Source organism: the organism of the source record quoted next, unplaced genomic scaffold, assembly GCF_019419815.1.
Source record: "Pyrus x bretschneideri cultivar Hongxiangsu unplaced genomic scaffold, Pyrus_bretschneideri_v1 Contig49, whole genome shotgun sequence".
Taxonomy (NCBI): Eukaryota; Viridiplantae; Streptophyta; class Magnoliopsida; order Rosales; family Rosaceae; genus Pyrus; species Pyrus x bretschneideri.
This window is the reverse complement of record NW_025999786.1, coordinates 1,185,494-1,202,776: the sequence shown is the minus strand read 5'-3', so window position 1 is coordinate 1,202,776 and position 17,283 is coordinate 1,185,494. Positions and strand designations below refer to the sequence as shown.

At 37.6% G+C, this 17,283-nt stretch overlaps 2 protein-coding genes across 3 annotated transcripts; both read left to right on the top strand.

Annotated features, from left to right (window-relative positions):
• Positions 1–2,002: 2,002 nt before the first annotated feature.
• Positions 2,003–5,484, top strand: LOC103936473 ((3aS,4S,5R,7aS)-5-hydroxy-7a-methyl-1-oxo-octahydro-1H-indene-4-carboxyl-CoA dehydrogenase). Of its 2 annotated transcripts, none has more exons than XM_048568627.1 (6): positions 2,003–2,382; positions 3,629–3,841; positions 4,086–4,181; positions 4,350–4,495; positions 4,694–4,913; positions 5,083–5,484. In XM_048568627.1, the coding sequence occupies exons 1-6, from the start codon at positions 2,248–2,250 to the stop codon at positions 5,272–5,274; spliced, it is 1,002 nt and encodes a 333-aa protein (XP_048424584.1). In that variant the 5' UTR covers positions 2,003–2,247; the 3' UTR covers positions 5,275–5,484. The 2 variants fall into 2 exon arrangements, with proteins under 2 accessions (XP_048424584.1, XP_048424585.1); XM_048568628.1 differs by lacking the exon at positions 2,003–2,382 and adding an exon at positions 2,944–3,484.
• A 5,386-nt stretch (positions 5,485–10,870) lies between these two features.
• Positions 10,871–15,911, top strand: LOC103936471. The gene is made up of 4 exons (XM_009346309.3): positions 10,871–11,766; positions 12,668–12,809; positions 12,890–14,089; positions 15,384–15,911. The coding sequence occupies exons 1-4, from the start codon at positions 10,871–10,873 to the stop codon at positions 15,753–15,755; spliced, it is 2,610 nt and encodes an 869-aa protein (XP_009344584.2). The 3' UTR covers positions 15,756–15,911.
• Positions 15,912–17,283: the final 1,372 nt, after the last annotated feature.

The following is a 17,283-nucleotide window of genomic DNA, read 5'->3' as shown; positions in this document are numbered from 1 at the left end:
AAGGAGGAGTAGAAACCATTGGAGGGAAAAACACAGATGAGATTAGAGTAACACCGAGAGAGACATAGAGAAAACGTAGTAAGAGAGAACCACCCAGGAAGAAGCCCTAAAAGTTCCACTTAGCCTAGAAGCATACTCCAAACCCTAAGCATCACCATCCATGCAACCTTAGTAATTTCCATAGCTTTACATCAAACATCCCAGCCATTAGAAACCTTACAATCACCCTAGGAAAGCCTAGATTATCCAGCAAAGAATGTCATGCAACCATGCAAATCCCTTCTCTCTCATGTAAATTGATAATCTTCTAGCTTCCACACCACGCTTCACTTGAGCAAGTTATTATCTTGATCTTTCATGCAATCTTCGAGCCGTTGATGTTATCGGGGTATTTTCTAAAACAAACTATCTCTTTTGAGATATCCCGGGACTTGTTACGAATCCATACCAAGAGAGACAAGGGGATGTTCTCAAAGCCTAAGTCCACTTCGACCTAAAAGTCCCCCAACAAACGTCCAAACCACCCCCTCCTCTCATGTAGTTTTATTTGTTTTCTTAAGAGGGTCAAGTTTATGTGTCTCTCTCTTTTCTTGTACATTTTACTTTATTATTTTTTCTTATTTTATGACCCTAATTAAGTGTAACTTCTCTTTTTGATTTAATAAAATTTCTCTCGTATCGTCGAGATTCTTCTAAAAAATATTATAAAAAAATAGAAAAAGAAAGAAAGTAGCTTACTCCATACAAATACGAGGTCGGTCTGTGAGTTATAGGGCAGATATATTAAAAAAGGGGTCGATTTCATACAACTACAGTTTATTTAGGATTTAATTATTGGGAAATATTGACATTATTGTTTTCAAGCACGGAATTCAATTGGGATTTTAATTCTTTTAATGAATCTAGGGGTATTCAATCAAGATTGTAAGTGATTCTCTGAAATTCAATGTGTATTCAATTAGGATTTTAAGATAGTTTATTAAAATCCTTAAAAATCCGGGTGTATTCAATTAGAATATTAAAGAAGTTTATAACATTCTATGTGTATTCAATTAGAATTAGAATTTAGAGAATTTAGAAAAGTTGAGGAATTAGAGGGAATTGGAGAGATTTTGTAGTGTATTTCAAGCATCCACCAATCTCATCTCTTCCCATGAGATTTCAAGGGAATTGAATCAAAATTTCACATAGAATTTCTACAAATCAATTAAATTCCGTAAAAATCTATGGATTTATAAATCTATTAAAATTTTTCAAATTCCCAATTGAATACCCCCCCCCCGGCCGTAAAATTGAGGGAGTAGGATTCTTTCTCCTTCTCTATTTCATCATTTTCTTTCTATGAAAAATTAATATAAGATGTTAACGTAACTTAACCGTGATCGTTCAAATAAGAGAGGAATGACGGGAAGGGAAAAAAAAAAAAAGGAAGAGAATGCTACTCCAAAATTGAGATGAGCTAAACTTTGAAGCCAACATTTATTAATAAAAATGATTTTATTTGTCTATTTTGTTTTTTTTTTTATTCCCCAAAATTTTCACATGTTTTAATGACTTCCAAGTAGAACAAATATAAATACAATTCTACAAACAAAACTAGACCGTAGAGAGTATACATCTAATCAATATATATGTTAGAGTCAAATATTAAAGTCCAACCTAATTGGTTTACATAGTTGTAACCAAATTGAACTAGAACTCCCCAACAATGTTCATTATACAAGGAGCAGCAGTGCATAGAAGTGCTTCAATCTATTTCGTCCTGAATTCGCCACAAAATGTATTACAAGAAATAAAGTTATCTTGAAGGTGATATATACTAGAGAATTTTGAGAATCATAAAATTAATTAGTGTGATGAGTGCTAATCAGTCTAAAATTGTTCTGAAAACCTAAAAAATGAAATTGGAGAATACCAATATACTTTTGTCATACAAATCCTTCACTGAAAATTGACGTCCTCCCTTGCCTTATCAGGAAAATAAACAAACCAAAAGGGTGCACTAGTTTATAGCTTGCGTGTAGAATCTAGAAACAACAATCCTGCTACAAAACAGACGAACACTGTCCACGTTCATGCTTTAGCACTCAGCACCAGCAGCCGTCTGCCCACTTTAAAACATTACAAATAAAATATATAATCCTTAAATGCATGGATCCCCAGTAATCATCATAACTTTAAGTAAACTAGAAACCCACTGGAGATATTAGAGCAGTTCCCAGTTAGTGAGAGCTTTGTGAGAGTAGAATGGGTTGGCGTGGAATATTGGGTTTTGAGTACGGAATAGTTCAAGCACCGCTGGGAGCTGATATTTCAGGACCGGAGCTTGTTGCTGCTGTTGCGAATGCTGGTGGACTCGGTTTCCTCAGAGCTCCTGATTGGGTAAGCCTCCCTTCTTTCCTTTTCCTTTTTTTGTTTTCCATTTTTTCTTCTTCTTAAATTCCAGTTGGAAAATGATTTTTATTGATAGTTTTATTTAATTGGATAATAAATGATTGTTATAAGTTCCCAGAGAATTCATTAGAGGAATGTTTCCAATAGAAATTGTTTGTTCTTGCATATCCCTACTGTTTTTGCCAAATGAATCCCTCACTAAGATTTCAAATAGCTGTCCCGAATTCAAGCTGATTATGTTTCACCTCTTCCTCGGAGAAAGGGATCAAACAATTCCCAATCATGGTTCTTAACTTTCACTTCACCTTCTGGGAATCAATTTGATAACTTTGTAGATGAGTGATTATTTCATGGATCCCGTAACACCAACGTACCGATATACCAGGTGTGGAAATACAAGTGGAAAAAGAGGATATACTTTTAGTGTCCCCTCCACTTGTATTATGACACGTGGTGCAACGGCTTATGTTCTGGATACAATGAAAAATTTCTCCCTGTTGAGCCCTTACCTGACTCCATTAACATTCTGCACTTTCATATTGTTAGTAAGAGCAATGCTTGGGCCATCAGTCCCCTCGGTAGAGATGGGAGCCTCCTACTCACACGCTGGCTGGTGTTCCTCGAAAAATCCTTCTTCATAATTGTCCTCTCTACATCACCAATTTGAATTGATCCACATGTTTAGCTTGTTCAACTACAAGAGAGGGGTGTTGAATTATAAGTCTATAGCTGATTAGTATTAGTGAAATAAGATGAGTTTATTTGTGTATTCACATGAGCATATCTGCCAAGTGTGAGGTCAAAAGATGTAAGGCTAAAATAGCCATGTGTAGTGATCCTAAATTAGCTAGATGTGTGGTTGAGATCAAGTGTGATGTGTGTGGATCCAGCTAAGGCAAAACGGTCATGAAATGCACGTGTGTGTGCTTAATTTTCCATTAAGAGAAATATATTCCTCTCTGCAACTTCTGCAAGAGAGAAGAGAACATTCATTCCTTTTGCATCCTTCAATCCTCTCCATCTCCATATCTTATAACCCAGAAAAATAAAAGAAAACAACAAGGGGATCTTGTTGATGTTGAGTTCTCATGTAATGCATATGCATATCAAGATTTGAAATTTCTACCGTTAATTTTCAACCTTTGTGGAATGGAGTACATACTACATATATGAGTTTACTAAATTTTCAATTAAAGAAGGAATCGTTGATATACTAATTTTAATTGATCATCAGGAGTCACCAGATTACTTGAAAGAGCTGATAAGGAAGACTCGAAGCTTAACTAAAAAACCATTTGGGGTTGGTGTTGTTCTAGCATTTCCTCATGAGAAAAATATACAAGCCATATTGGATGAAAAGGTTGCAGTGCTGCAGGTTTACTGGGGTGAATGTTCGGAGGAGCTTGTGTTGAAAGCTCATCAATCTGGGGTTAAGATTGTGCCTCAGGTAAGTGTTCTCGGAGCGATACTGTTCTGAATTATAAATATGAATGTCATCTTGTTTAGCAGAATTATTATGTTTAACTTATATCTATCTTCGTGCACACGCTAAAATTAATCGGACGTATGTTTTGTCTTTTCTTTTTATATATTCTATTGGCAGAATACATGTGTATGATACAGCATCTGGCATGTTAATTGTTATTTTCTTTCCTGGACGTGCTGATGAGTTGTATATAATTCGGTTCAAGGTTGGGAGCTTGGAGGAAGCGAAGAAAGCAATACATGCTGGTGTAGATGCAATTATTGTTCAAGGGCGTGAAGCAGGAGGGCATGTGATCGGTCAGGTGAGCCTGCTTTCTTGGATCTTGTTTTATTGACACTGATGATTTTACAATAGTCACATACTTAGTTTTGTGTTTGCTTCATTCCTTAAGTGCCTATTGCCTGATACTTGTCAATTGAGATACTTGGAATTATTGACACCCATGTGCTTTCTATTGTTCAAATTATAGGATGCTTTAATTTCATTGTTGCCGAAGGTAGTTGATCTTGTTGGAGATCGAGATATACCTCTCATTGCTGCTGGTGGCATTGTGGATGCCCGTGGATATGTTGCTGCTCTGGCCCTTGGTGCTCAGGGCATCTGCCTAGGAACTAGGTTTGATATATTTGACCTGTTAGACTCTTCAAAGAGCATATTTAAACAATCTTGCAACTAAGGTTTCGGAAACAGCACATTTTCATATCATTGAGTTACAAATTTCCAGAAACTTTCTCATAATGTGTTCGTTCAAGATGTTTTCAATTATAAGTGGAGTTTTAGTAATTTGGTTTTTCTATAAATTTGTCCTTGCAGGTTTCTTGCAACTGAAGAAAGTCATGCTCATCCTGCATACAAGAGAAAGGTGGTTGAATATGACGCAACTGAGTACACTGATGTATTCGGCCGTGCAAGGTGGCCCGATGCACCACATCGTGTTCTGCATACACCTTTCTTCAATGATTGTAAATATATTCCTGCTGATCAAAATGAAGCGGGTCAACCTGTCATCGGCCGCGCAATAATACATGATAGGGTGAGGATGAAATTTTTCTCATACTTGACAAGCAACGCTTACCACTAGAACAAAGAGTATGCTATTTCCGGTTTGTGCATTTTTTCATGCATTGCATATAACTAAGTGGAATGTCTTTATTTGACTTGGAGTCCAATGGATAGCAATCTTGACTTATATTCTCTATCAGGAAATAGAAATTCGCCGTCTTGCTGGTACTGTTCCAAATGCGACAACAATGGGTGACATTGAAAGCATGGTGATGTATGCCGGCCAAAGTGTAGGACTCATCAAGGAAATTTTACCTGCAGGGGAGGTGGTAAAGAGGTTAGTTGAAGGGGCTCAGCTTCTGATAAAAAACAAGTTCAGTGATATACTGTAATCTACAGATGCCTTAATTTCACACTGGAAAATTTGGAGAATTGTGCTACAATGGTGAACAAAGTTGAACTAGTATTATTTTGAAGAAAATAAAACCTCGTCCCTGTCAGTCATGTTTATTGTTCAACCATAGGATTTGTCGAGAAATGGGGTACGCGAAGAACTGTTTCTGTTATATTGCATAATTAATTACAACGATACGTTCCTTGAATGATTCAGACTACAAGATCCATTTTAGTTGATTGTTTCTTAAAACTATTAGAAGGGGAATTAGAAGTTCGACGCAGAGAGGAGAGCATATTGTTCTAACATCGTTTGTTTCTATTCTACACTCGCACACAATTAAGCACTTTGTCGAAGAATGTCGCCACTTCGATTGTTACTAACATTGTTAAACACAAATACTAGAAAAATAATGTCTTTTTTATTTTTGGCGCACTGGCAATTTTGAGGTTGAATTCCATTGTTGTGCTGGAAGTGAGTTCTGAAGATCATTGGAGGAACTTTTCAACCCAAATTTCATTCAGTGCTAAGAGTTGTACCAAATATCTATTTGGTGTCGATTTGCAGTTTATATTATGTCAAGTGTGTGTCAGTGTCTGGGCTTTCATGAAGCAGCAAGCAGAATTCAAGTCTGCGATTGAGCAGCAGCCGACAAGTGCGTGTGATTGGCACTGCTGCTGAAGTTTATGCAATAAGAGAGATTATTAGCTTGCAATGTTGCTGGGTTTGGTAAGATTGTTTGGGTCATATATAAAAATAAGGCCTGCTATGGGCTAATACATTTTTATTTACTTCAAAGTCATGCGATGCCGACCCATTAACTCCAAAGCCCAACTTGGGTTTCGGGAGGGTTCCTTTCCATCACACCTCAACTAACCGAGGGCTTAGACTCATCTTTCTCCGAAGCGCTTCTACCACATGGACAACCAGATTTGAGAATATCTCGTCTTCTTAGATAACGATAAACGTGTCATCAAACATGCTATCGTTGTCTCAGGGGCATGTGAGCACTGTGTATTTCAGAAGAAGGCCATCAACCATAACTTGTAGTTATTGTCAATGCCAAAAAGACTGATCTACCCCTGCTCCAGCTCAGGGTGTGCTAGACAAGGAGTCAAATGATAACCTACGACAATAAGGAGAGAGAGAGTGGTAGAAGAGAAGTTATGCGTATGCAATTGTAGATATGGGTGACGGAGAAAATGGTTTAGCAGCTTTAGCTAGCATTAGTTAGGTTTTTTTAGCAGTTGACAATTTTATTAAAACTAGGAATACAAGGCCTAACCTTTCATTTTATTAAATGAAAAATAACGAAAAAAGCTTGAAAACTTTGAGTTTTAATAAAAACGACAAAAATGTGTTGTAAGTGAATAGTATCAGGAGTAACTTTTTAAAGTAAAAGTGTCATTTTTGTTAAAAGTGAACAGTACCAAGAGTGTTTAGTTAAAATTTCTTTTCATTGATGTAAATAAAAAAGCCCAACAAAATTTATGGGCTTAGAAAATGATGCAAAAGCAACCAAAGGAGTCTAAAATTTTACATATATATAATTATATTATACAATATATAACAGATGTACAAATTAAAATAAACCCTAGACCCCTAAGCATTAGGCCCCTCCCCACTGTTTGACTACCGCTAACCGCTTTTTATAACCTTGCTTATATCTAATAAAATTCTTCCATCATTCACAAACAAAAGAATAAAATTCTTCAAGCAAGCAAAGTTTCAAGAAAAACAAAGATAGAGTAAAGTGAAGAAAGCAGTTTATTAAAAGTCTAGCAAATTGATAAACTTGCATGAAGATTGGCAAAATCTAATACAAGCTAAACAAAGCAGACTACCCATTTAGCATCTTGGATGACTTTGGGCTTTCCAACAGCAGTTTGCTTATCCGACACTTCATCTTTACTAGCTCCGATCTTGACTTCATCCTTGACTGCTCCATCTACGGCAGCTGAGAAATCAAACTCAAGCAGTTCCCTCCTCCTTGGCAAGCAGCACAGATATGGCATCAGCAGAATGAGCAGGCTTTGACGCCTTTTTAACAGCCGAATCCACTTTTCCAATTGATGGACTTTCCTCCCCATTTCTCTCACTAGCAAGCTTTTTAGAAGCCAATCTGGACTTAGCCACAACTAGATACTTCACTCTAACTCCAGATTCGGACGCTGGAAACAACTCAACGTCAAGTTTTCCGGAAGCAACATAAGGACTTCTTCTCAACTGAATGTCCAACAAGCAAGAAAACTTACTAGCCATGCACTGCCCTTCTCTAGCGATAGCTTCGTGGCTCTCAGCCACGCCATCCTGGGCCTTGTTGGCTGATGTGCCGAACCACCCCCACTGTTTTCCTATGACAACACTACCGAAGAAGAAAAAATTCAACTTTTTCTTATCTTGGTGCGGCATGGAAAAAAAAAAAAAGAACGATGACGATCAACTCTTTGCAAGGGCAAGCAAAGAAGAAAACTACGAGAGGGGTTTACAATATCCTTTAGCCTTTTCTCTCTTTTTTATAGGGATAACATTGTTCTCCGAGTTTACTAAGTCCTCTGCTTAAGGCAGGCTTAAATAAGTCTTGGTGTCAATTGACTTCCCTTGCACAGTGAAGACTCTATTTCCAAAACAAGGTGGAAGATATACATCAAATGGGGAAATAACTCTCTACACACCTAAGCAGCTTGGGATTTCTACACCTATTGCCTTTTTCTGCTTGTAGCCTAGTAGGTGTAGGGGCATTTGTGGAGCAAAAAATAATCCAAAAAATCCTAGAGGCGACACGTGGACTTTATCTCAAGAAAGACAGATTTCCCTCATTGAATGGGTATGGCTCTCAAATACTCCCATAAGCAGCTCAAAATCCCTGAAGGTCCAAGTAGCTGACTACGATTGCTCAAAACTACCCTGCTCGTGGTATGAAAAAGTCAAAGGTGTTAAATATATGATTAATTACTAAATCTCATCTTTAATACATTCCTAATTGAAGATCAACTCAATCAAGTAAGAAATCCATGTTACAATCAATCAAGGATACTTCCACCATTATCCCAAGATATTATCTCTTAATCAATATATTGAGAATATTATTTCCTCATTATCCAACGGATGACACACCTTGACTAATAAGATTGCACCATGTGTAGGGCAAAACCCTAAAACTATAGCTGACCACCTTCTCCTATAAATGCCTTTATCTCCACCAAATTTTGGTAAGCTTTTTGCTACGCATACATAGGGTTGGAAAAAATTCCCGAAAACCCCAAACCAAACTGAAAAAGTCCCAAACCCAAACCAAAAAATCCCAAACCAAAAACATCCCAAAGTTCGGTAATCCCATCCAGAAAAATACTGAAATTTTCGGTATGGGATTGGTTTCCAAATCCCATTTGTTCGGTAATCCCGAAATCCTGAAAAATACCGAAGTATTCGGTTTCTTATTGACTTTTAGGTTTCGGTTCCCATTTGCCAACTCAAAAAGCAAAGCCTTTTGGCTCCCACTAACAGAAGGCACAAAATAATATTAATAAAAAAAAATGTAAAGGCACAAAATTCAATTGGCTTTCAAACTTCCCAACTCAAAAGAAGGCTCTCACTTCCCAACTCAAAAGAAGGAGCCTTTTGGTTCCCACTAACAAAAGGAGGAAGGAGCAGAGAGAGGAAGGAGCAGAAAGAGGATGGAGTAGCACTCTTCGTGTTGAGAAGCAAAGAAAGGAAGGAGCTACTACTGCCGAAAGCTCTCTCAAATCTTTGAAGCTCTCTCGTCTCTAGTATCGACCCATCTCCGTCTCTATCATCTCTAAAGCTTTCTCTGAATTAGGGTTCGAATAAGAATTTACAAATTAGGGATTTACGATTTAGACCTTTTGATTGTTTCGATTTGGATTTGGATTTGGCTTTCTTGATTAATTTTCTAGGGATTTCTAGATTAATTTTATGTGGATTTGGTTGATTTGGATTTTTGGATTTCCATGGTCAATTTCTGCTTTGCATGTTCGATTTCTTTTCTGCTTTGCATGCCCAATCTGCAGGTTTGAATTGAATTTATCAGCTTCTTCCATTAACAAGAAGCCAAATTTCTGCCCCACTAAAATCCCGAAACCATACCGAAATCCCGAATTTATTTCAGGAATCCCGAAATTCGGTATTACCTAAGGATCGGTTTGGGATCGGGATTTGGATTTTCATCACAAAAAGGATCGGTTTGGGATTCGGGATCCCATTTTTGGGACATGATCCCATACCTAACTAGCCCTACGCATACAAGCCCTAAGCACTTACTCAATTCAGAGATACTGACTTGGGCATCAAAGATTCATTGGCCAAACTTCCTCCCCCCTCCCCCAATCTCGTGGGCGCGTGAGGCTTTGGTCTTTGATCAAAGATATTACTTGTTTTGTAGATATAAATTTGTCAAGACTAAAGACGACGAATTTTTGCAACCATAACATCGCTTAAAAACTTTTTTTTTATTTTATTTTTTGGGTTGAATAGTGCGTCTTTGTCTAATTATTACTGCCCCGTAATAGTAATTAGGCAATATGTCTTTTGGCAAAATATATAATTTTAGGTCTTCATATTCACATTTGGCTTTCAGGTAGATTTTATGATATCCTAAAAACTATATTATGATGCTAGAAGTTCTTTGATAATTATTTCAACCTTTCGATTTTAGTTTTGCGAATGAAAGCTTATTTTGTAACTATTTCAATTTTCAAAAAAAATAAAACAAAAAACTCAAAGATAAATTTTAAAAATGCAAGAAAGTAGTTTTCACTCTTTGGTTAAGTTTTCAATTTTTTGAAGGATGAATGTTTGCTCACCATCCTACTTATTAGTTAATACCATTTGATGAGTTTAAATTTTGATATTGGTGTTTATCGACTACATATATCTCAAAATTTAAACTCACTTGAAGGTGGTAAGCAAAAAATATTTCATTTTCTCAAAGATAAAAATTGAATGTAGTTACCAAACAAGTTTTTAATTTAAAAAAAAAGATGAAAAAAATGAAAATGAAAGTATTATCAAACAACTATATATAAAAGCCTCTTATTAAAAAAAGAGTAATGTTAGGGTGATCACATATTGAAATCATATTTTATAAGAGAAATGCTAAGAGAACTCTCTCAAAAGTAGGACTCTCCTCGAGTTTTCTGTCATCTCATGTTTTTGATACAATGTTTTATAATGTTAGCACATGAATTAAGGTGCAGAGAGTCCATGGGAGAGTTTCACTTTTGAGAGAGTACGTTCAACATTTTTCATTTTATAAACTATATGATACAATTGTTGATGATTAAATTATTATAAGTGTTAGTTAATGTGCTTATTTATTATTATAGACATATTACATTATTTACAAATATAAACTAAATTTTATTCACGAAAAATTTAAAAAGTTGGTGTTACTAACGTTTCTCGAACATTTTTTAGGGTAAAATTGGATTGAGGACAAACTGGTTTTTTTATGGGGACAGTAACATTGATGGGGTTACTATACCTTTGCCACAGCGAAACCTCTCCACAGTCCCACGCCATTTCCTCACACCGTCACAGTCTCACAGACACTCTGTCAAGCAGCGCCACCACAAATGGCGACAACAGCCACCGTCCCGCGGCCACAATCGCCACAACTTGCAAACATTCCCTTAGACTCCTTAACCCACATAGACATCAGCACACTCTCTCAATCGGAGCTCCAAGCGCTCTCCCTCTTCTCCTCTTCCTCCTCGTCGGCTTTAAACCTCTGCCGCACCCAAGACCTCGTCGTCCCCAAAATTGACCGATCTGTCTTCAACGAGAGCGCCGGTTCCCGCCGCCAAACCTACTCTCGTCCCCGCCGTCAACAGTCTGATACCTCCACTGCCGCCGCCGCCACTGGCCACCGTCGTCGCGTTGCTGGCCTGCTTGCCACCCCTCCTAAGCTCACTCCAGTGCCACCGGATGACCCCGAACGCAACGAGAACCATGCGATCATCGCTCACCTCAAGAACCTCATTTCCCAGGACCCCAAATTCGGCCAAATCGACTTCGAGCCCGCCCAGACGGCGTCGTTTTTCAGGGTGCTCAGCCCTAATCCCGACATGGGGAGTGGAATCGTAGGTTTGGCGGGTAGAGGTGAAATGGGGGTGAAGAAAAGGAAGCGAGGGAGGAAGCCCAAAGTGAAAGTCTTGGGTCTGGAGAATGAGGGATATGCGGGTATGGGGATGGTGAATAAGGAGGGCGCTGCGGTGGACATTTCGGGTTTGGAGAATGCAGAAGAGCCTTTTGGGGAGGAATTGAGGCGGAGGACGGTGGGTTTGGAAACGGAGGAGCAGTTGTTGGGGTTTATGAGGGACTTGGGTGGGCAGTGGGGGAGTAGGAGGAAGAAGAGGAAGATTGTTGATGCCAGTGAGTTCGGGGATGCGTTGCCGGTCGGTTGGAAGCTCTTGCTGGGTCTTAAGAGGAAGGAAGGACGTGCTTGGATTTACTGCCGCCGATACATAAGGTTTTACTTGCTTTTTTTTTCTTCATTGAGGTCTAATTAGTTATTATTTGAAGATAGTTTAATATTCTTTTGCATAGTTTAATATTCTTTTGCCGCCGATACATAAGTGCATGGATTCACTTGTATTTGGCTTTTGCATCATTGAGGTCTAATTAGTTATTATTTGAAGATAGTTTAATATTCTATTGCTCGACATTGACTTTGCCATGACATTTCTGTTGATCATTGAACTCCCGATTGTTAGAACTTTGTATGCATGCATCGTTAGGGGTGCCCGGAATTCCAAGTTTATTTACTTTTTTTCGTCTCATTTCCATGAGAATGCTTCTTTTGTATGGCAACATAGGTTATCTTAGCAGATCATCCTTGAGTAATGATGATCAAATAAGGATTCTGTACTGGTTTTCACCCCTCTTACAAACGAATTACTGGATACACAAACACAGTTATTGCTATAGTTTGGCAAGGGCGGTCACTCGAGTTAGTGTCTGTTTTTTCTTGATTGGCTCTAGGGTTGGACTATGACATTGAATTATGTACCACAAAGCATTACTTTTGAACCGTTTGCTAAGCCTGGAAATTAATTTTGTTAATTTGACAGATATTGATCACCTAATAATCCAGTTGAAGTATGTAGCATGACTACTCTGATTCCTCATGTGGCAGTGTTAAAGAAAGCAGAAATATGTGTTATATATGCATTTTAGAAACCTGAGCAAAGTGCATAACTGTTTAATTGACCAGAAAAATAGTATAACTTGAACAAAATGCATAACTAGTTAACTGGTGCGTTGGTTATTTATATTTTCATTTCAGTATTCCTCTACTTTGTATCCTGTATTTTGGAGTCACCTCTCTCTCTTGTGTTTCTCATCGTTACAAGTTGCTTGATATTTTCCAGCCCCACTGGAGAACAATTTCTGACCTGCAAGGAAGTTTCTTCATTTCTGTACTCCTTCTCTGATCACAATAATGCACGACAGCCAGATGGTGGTCATGGGCGTGAGAATGTTCTGGAAGGGTGCGTAGTGGCTACTGAAAATGTAAGTTATATATTAGTGCAGCTGTTTGGTTTATTGTACCTTCGATAATAAATCTTTTTCAAATTTTGTTTGGGGTGCAGCAGCATGCTGATAAGGATGCAGACCGTAGGCTAGATGTGAATTCCAGCTCTGCTCTAGTCGTGTCTTCAATATCTAACGGGCGTGAAAAGGAAGTTACCTTATTGGGAGTAGACAATCTTGCTGAGGTTCAGATACATGACCTTTTTGAATGTCACAAATGCAATATGACTTTTAATGAGAAGGATTCATATTTGCAGCATCTATTATCCTTTCACCAGAGGACTACAAGGAGGTATAGACTTGGTTCTACTGTTGGTGATGGTGTGATAATTAAAGATGGGAAATATGAATGCCAGTTTTGCCATAAGGTATTTTTGGAAAGGCGTCGCTACAATGGTCATGTAGGGATTCATGTTCGAAATTATGTCAGGAGGGTGGAAGAATCGCCAGGTCCATCAACGCTTCAAAAGAGAGTAGAGTCTCCAAACAGCGAAGGTTTGCCATCAAGGATCTCAAAAATGGATGCTCTGATTGAAATTGCTCAAAACTCTATCAAAGAAACCACAACTGCTGAACCTAATGATCAATCCAAAGGTGATGCTGCACCTGATAAAACATACATGGGATTTAGTTCAGAAATTCCTGCTTCCGATTCTCATCAAGAAATGAACATAGATTCACCTCTTAGTGAACGGGACCTGGAGGGTCGCTTGTTTGACATAATTGATTCAGATCAACATGATAGTGAACATACAATAACTGATGGAAGTGTGGAAGGAGCTGACGATCCTATGGAAGTTGTAGATATTAAGGACTCTTGCATGAATACAGCTGAGTTATCAGCTACGGAGAAGAACGGTAAACCATCTGAATGTCCTTGGGAAAAAGATGGCTTGGCATCCACCTCTGACGAGTTAGAGAAGTCTGGTACTAATCAGGATGGAGCTACTCACTGCAAGATAGATGCTTCTTTGGATGACCAATATATTTGTGATGCAGTAGGGGATGCAATTTTGAATTGCACAAGTGCATCAGAGCAGCCCAAGGCCATTGAACACAGCGCTAACAAGAATAGTGAACAAGCAGTTGACTTTGGTAGCAGCATTGATCACGAACCATCTAAATCTAATGATACTTTGATAGAATCTGTATGCCAAGCTTATGAAGGAAATGAACTGCAAATTGGGATTTCTGACTCCTCAGTACCACTGGTGCAATCATTGGTCTGCTTTCCCACATCTACTGCAATATTGGATAAGGTACTATCAAGCATTGCTGCCATATTTTGTTTCTTTCTGGTTTCCAGATGTACTGATACACCTGAGTTGCGTTCAAAGTGTTTTCTTCAAAATTAAAACCGAAATTCTTGTTGAAGAACTGGCATTGAAAAAATATATATCATGTTTCTTTTTCCCACATCAACTGCTAGATAGGATACCATATTTTGTTTCTTTCTGGTTTCCAGATACACTGATCTACCTGAGTCTCATTCAAACTTTTTTCTTCAAAATTAAAACCGAAATTATTGTTGAAGAACTGACATTCAAACTTTTTCCTAGAATGCAACCCTGCCCGAAATATAGGAAATATAAGAAGTCTATAATTTTGTTTATATGGTTTTTGTTGCTTGAATTTGTTTATAAGTTGTCAGTGTGTTGGCTATGGAACTATTAGTCTATTGTCTTTTTGTACGGTGTTCTAGTTTTATTTTGGTAAGAATCTCTTTTCGTACTAAAGGGAAGAAGCTAATGTTTACTGATCAAATAATTGTCTACTTTGTCTATCAAATTATTTGATTCAAATACTATTACTTCTGTTGTCGCATCAAATTATTTGATTCAATTCTATTACTTCTATTGTCGCATTAATGAGTTAACAAAAGAAATAGGTGTTATGTGCTTAACACGCAAATACACTTCGTTTGAAGAAAAAGGACTACGTTGTCGGACCTATAAGGTCTCATAATCAGAAGATTCCGATCCAACTAATTGTTTAGTTGCCTTCAAGGATTATCCATGCAAAGGAGAGTCCAGTGGACTCTTTTAGTCGTCTAATTGTCATGAAATAAATAGAGGGACAAAGTGTTGTCGATAAACTTATAAGTGATCATGAGGGTAACCGAATAAGTAGATTTTGATTTGAGAACTTATAGTGATGATGCTTGGAGGAGAATTAAAAGATAGACGGAGCTGATACTGAGACCATATTTTTGCATGGGCCCCACAAATCGGTCCTTTTCATAAAATGAGGACATTGAGATGGTGGAATTATGTGTATGTATATATCAGAAATTTGATTGTTGATTGTAGTTTTTTTTTTTTCAAAATTTTCCATGGTAGACCTCGTAAGTAATTGGTTACATGTTAAGTGACAGTTAATTTTTCATTAGTGCAAAACCGAGCACACTGGCGTTTTAGGATTCATACAGTTAGAAGACTTGGTGGTTGTTGTACTATAATAACGAATCTTAGACGTGATTATATTTCTTTGTTCTGTGCAAAATGTCGTCTGCTAAAGAAAATTAATTTTATTGTCTTTTCTCCATGTTGAAAGGGAGATGAGCATCTTAGTAGTGCTGCCCAGAGACACGATGAAACAGGGTTTGAGGAGCTGAGGTTGGAGGAAATAGAACCTCTGAAGTATGGATTTCCTTGTGGGCACGAATCTCTTACACTGCAGGAGGTACCCATGGATTTGACAAACAACACGGGGATGGAAAAGGCATTTGGTTCCTCTGTCCAGTTTGAATCAGAAGAAGCCATCCTAAGCATGGCTGGCAGACATCAGATCACAACAGCGTGCGTATGGTGCGGAGTAGAGTTCAACCATGAGGCTGTTGATTCCGAGATACAACCAGATTCCGTTGGTTTTATGTGTTCAACTTGCAAAACAAAAATCTCTGGGCAGCTCAATGTTGTTGGGTAACGACATGCCCTGGGAATGCTAATCCTCTCTAAATGGCACTCTATCATTTCATGTGATTAGTTTCTAGTGATGTCTGTAAATTTTATTTTTAGTAACCTGGCCATTTTGGAATGTTTCCATTTCGCCTTTTGTAATATTTAGTCATAATTCCCGAAATATTGCTTTTTCTTTTTCTTTTTTTTCCCCTTCAGTTTTTCGGGTCAATTTGAACCTTTATTGGCTAGCACTTTGGAGAAATGAATTCCGCGCTTTTTTTCCACCTTCTGCACTCCCCCTCCTAATTATGGCCCATGATTCTCTTTGATTTATTTAAGAGAAATGCTACGCTTATCACGTTTTACATACTACGACCATCTCTCTTATAAAATAGGGCTACTATGTGGGTTTGATTTTTATTAAAAAGGTGGTACGAATGTAGTAAAAATGTGGTAAGAGTAGCGTATTTTTTTTATTTAAGAGAATTGTAACAATGGTCCCTCAATTTTAATCTAATTGAAGTAATGGTCTCTCAACTAAAAATCCTTAACCATTGGTCCCTTAATTCCTTAAAAAGTGTAACTATGGTCATTTTCTTCAATTCTGTTATAACTTTCATCAAAATGATTCACGTGCCATGCACATAAGGCTGAATCGTGGGGCAAATACGAAAAACCAAACGAGAAAAATTGTAACAATGGTCCCTCAACTTTAATCCAACTGGGGCAATGATCCCTTAATTTTAACCCAATAGGAGCAATGGTTCCTTAACTCTAACCTAATTGTAGCAATGATCATTTCAACATAACTTATTTTGATGGGATTTTGATTGAGTTAACGAAAAGGGCTATAGTTGCACGTTTTGATGAGTTAAGTGACCAATGATCATGAGTTTTTAGTTGAAGGATCATCACTCTAATTGGATTAAAATTGAGAGACCATTGCTATAATGTTCTCTTTATTTAATTATACAGCTAAAAAAGAGGTGTACATGAAGTGAAAAATGATGTGCGGAAATCATTTCCCTCCCCTTGCTATGATTATGCTGCGTGAATTCGCATCCTTCCCTCCCTCCGTTTTCTCCTGTCAGCGGTTAACTGAGAATCTAAGAGAGATCAGAATTAAAGGGTGTCACTTGCATTGAATAAAAGCAAAGGCATCTAGTTCTTGTTGGTTATGTTGTACAAACACGCTTTCTTTATGACCTTGTTTTCGACAATTAATAAAGCACAAAGAATAAACAACCAACTAAAACACAACACACAAAAGAAAACTCACGCCATGATCACAAAGAATTAGAGTAATAATATTCAGACCATGTTTTTATACCACATTTTCATACCACCTTAGGTGGCATCTGATGTGGACAACCACATCATTTGAAAAATTTGCAAAACCCAAGGAAATGAAGGAGAAAGACTCCTCATATACCACAATCATCATTTAATGAACTAGTTTTCCTTAATTATTAGTTTATTAAATAATGAATTAAATTTAAAAATCTGATTAATTCAAATGATGTAGTTGTCCGTATCAAATGTCACCTAAAGTG

Excerpts from the sequence above, each read along its gene's own strand:
- LOC103936473 (XM_048568627.1), top strand. The coding sequence starts at position 2,248 with ATGGGTTGGCGTGGAATATTGGGTTTTGAGTACGGAATAGTTCAAGCA. Across the intron at positions 2,383-3,628 it reads TCCTCAGAGCTCCTGATTGG|GAGTCACCAGATTACTTGAA; the intron begins GTAAGCCTCCCT and ends ATTGATCATCAG. Across the intron at positions 4,496-4,693 it reads GGCATCTGCCTAGGAACTAG|GTTTCTTGCAACTGAAGAAA; the intron begins GTTTGATATATT and ends TTGTCCTTGCAG.
- LOC103936471 (XM_009346309.3), top strand. The coding sequence starts at position 10,871 with ATGGCGACAACAGCCACCGTCCCGCGGCCACAATCGCCACAACTTGCA. Across the intron at positions 12,810-12,889 it reads GCGTAGTGGCTACTGAAAAT|CAGCATGCTGATAAGGATGC; the intron begins GTAAGTTATATA and ends TTTGGGGTGCAG. Across the intron at positions 14,090-15,383 it reads CTACTGCAATATTGGATAAG|GGAGATGAGCATCTTAGTAG; the intron begins GTACTATCAAGC and ends CCATGTTGAAAG.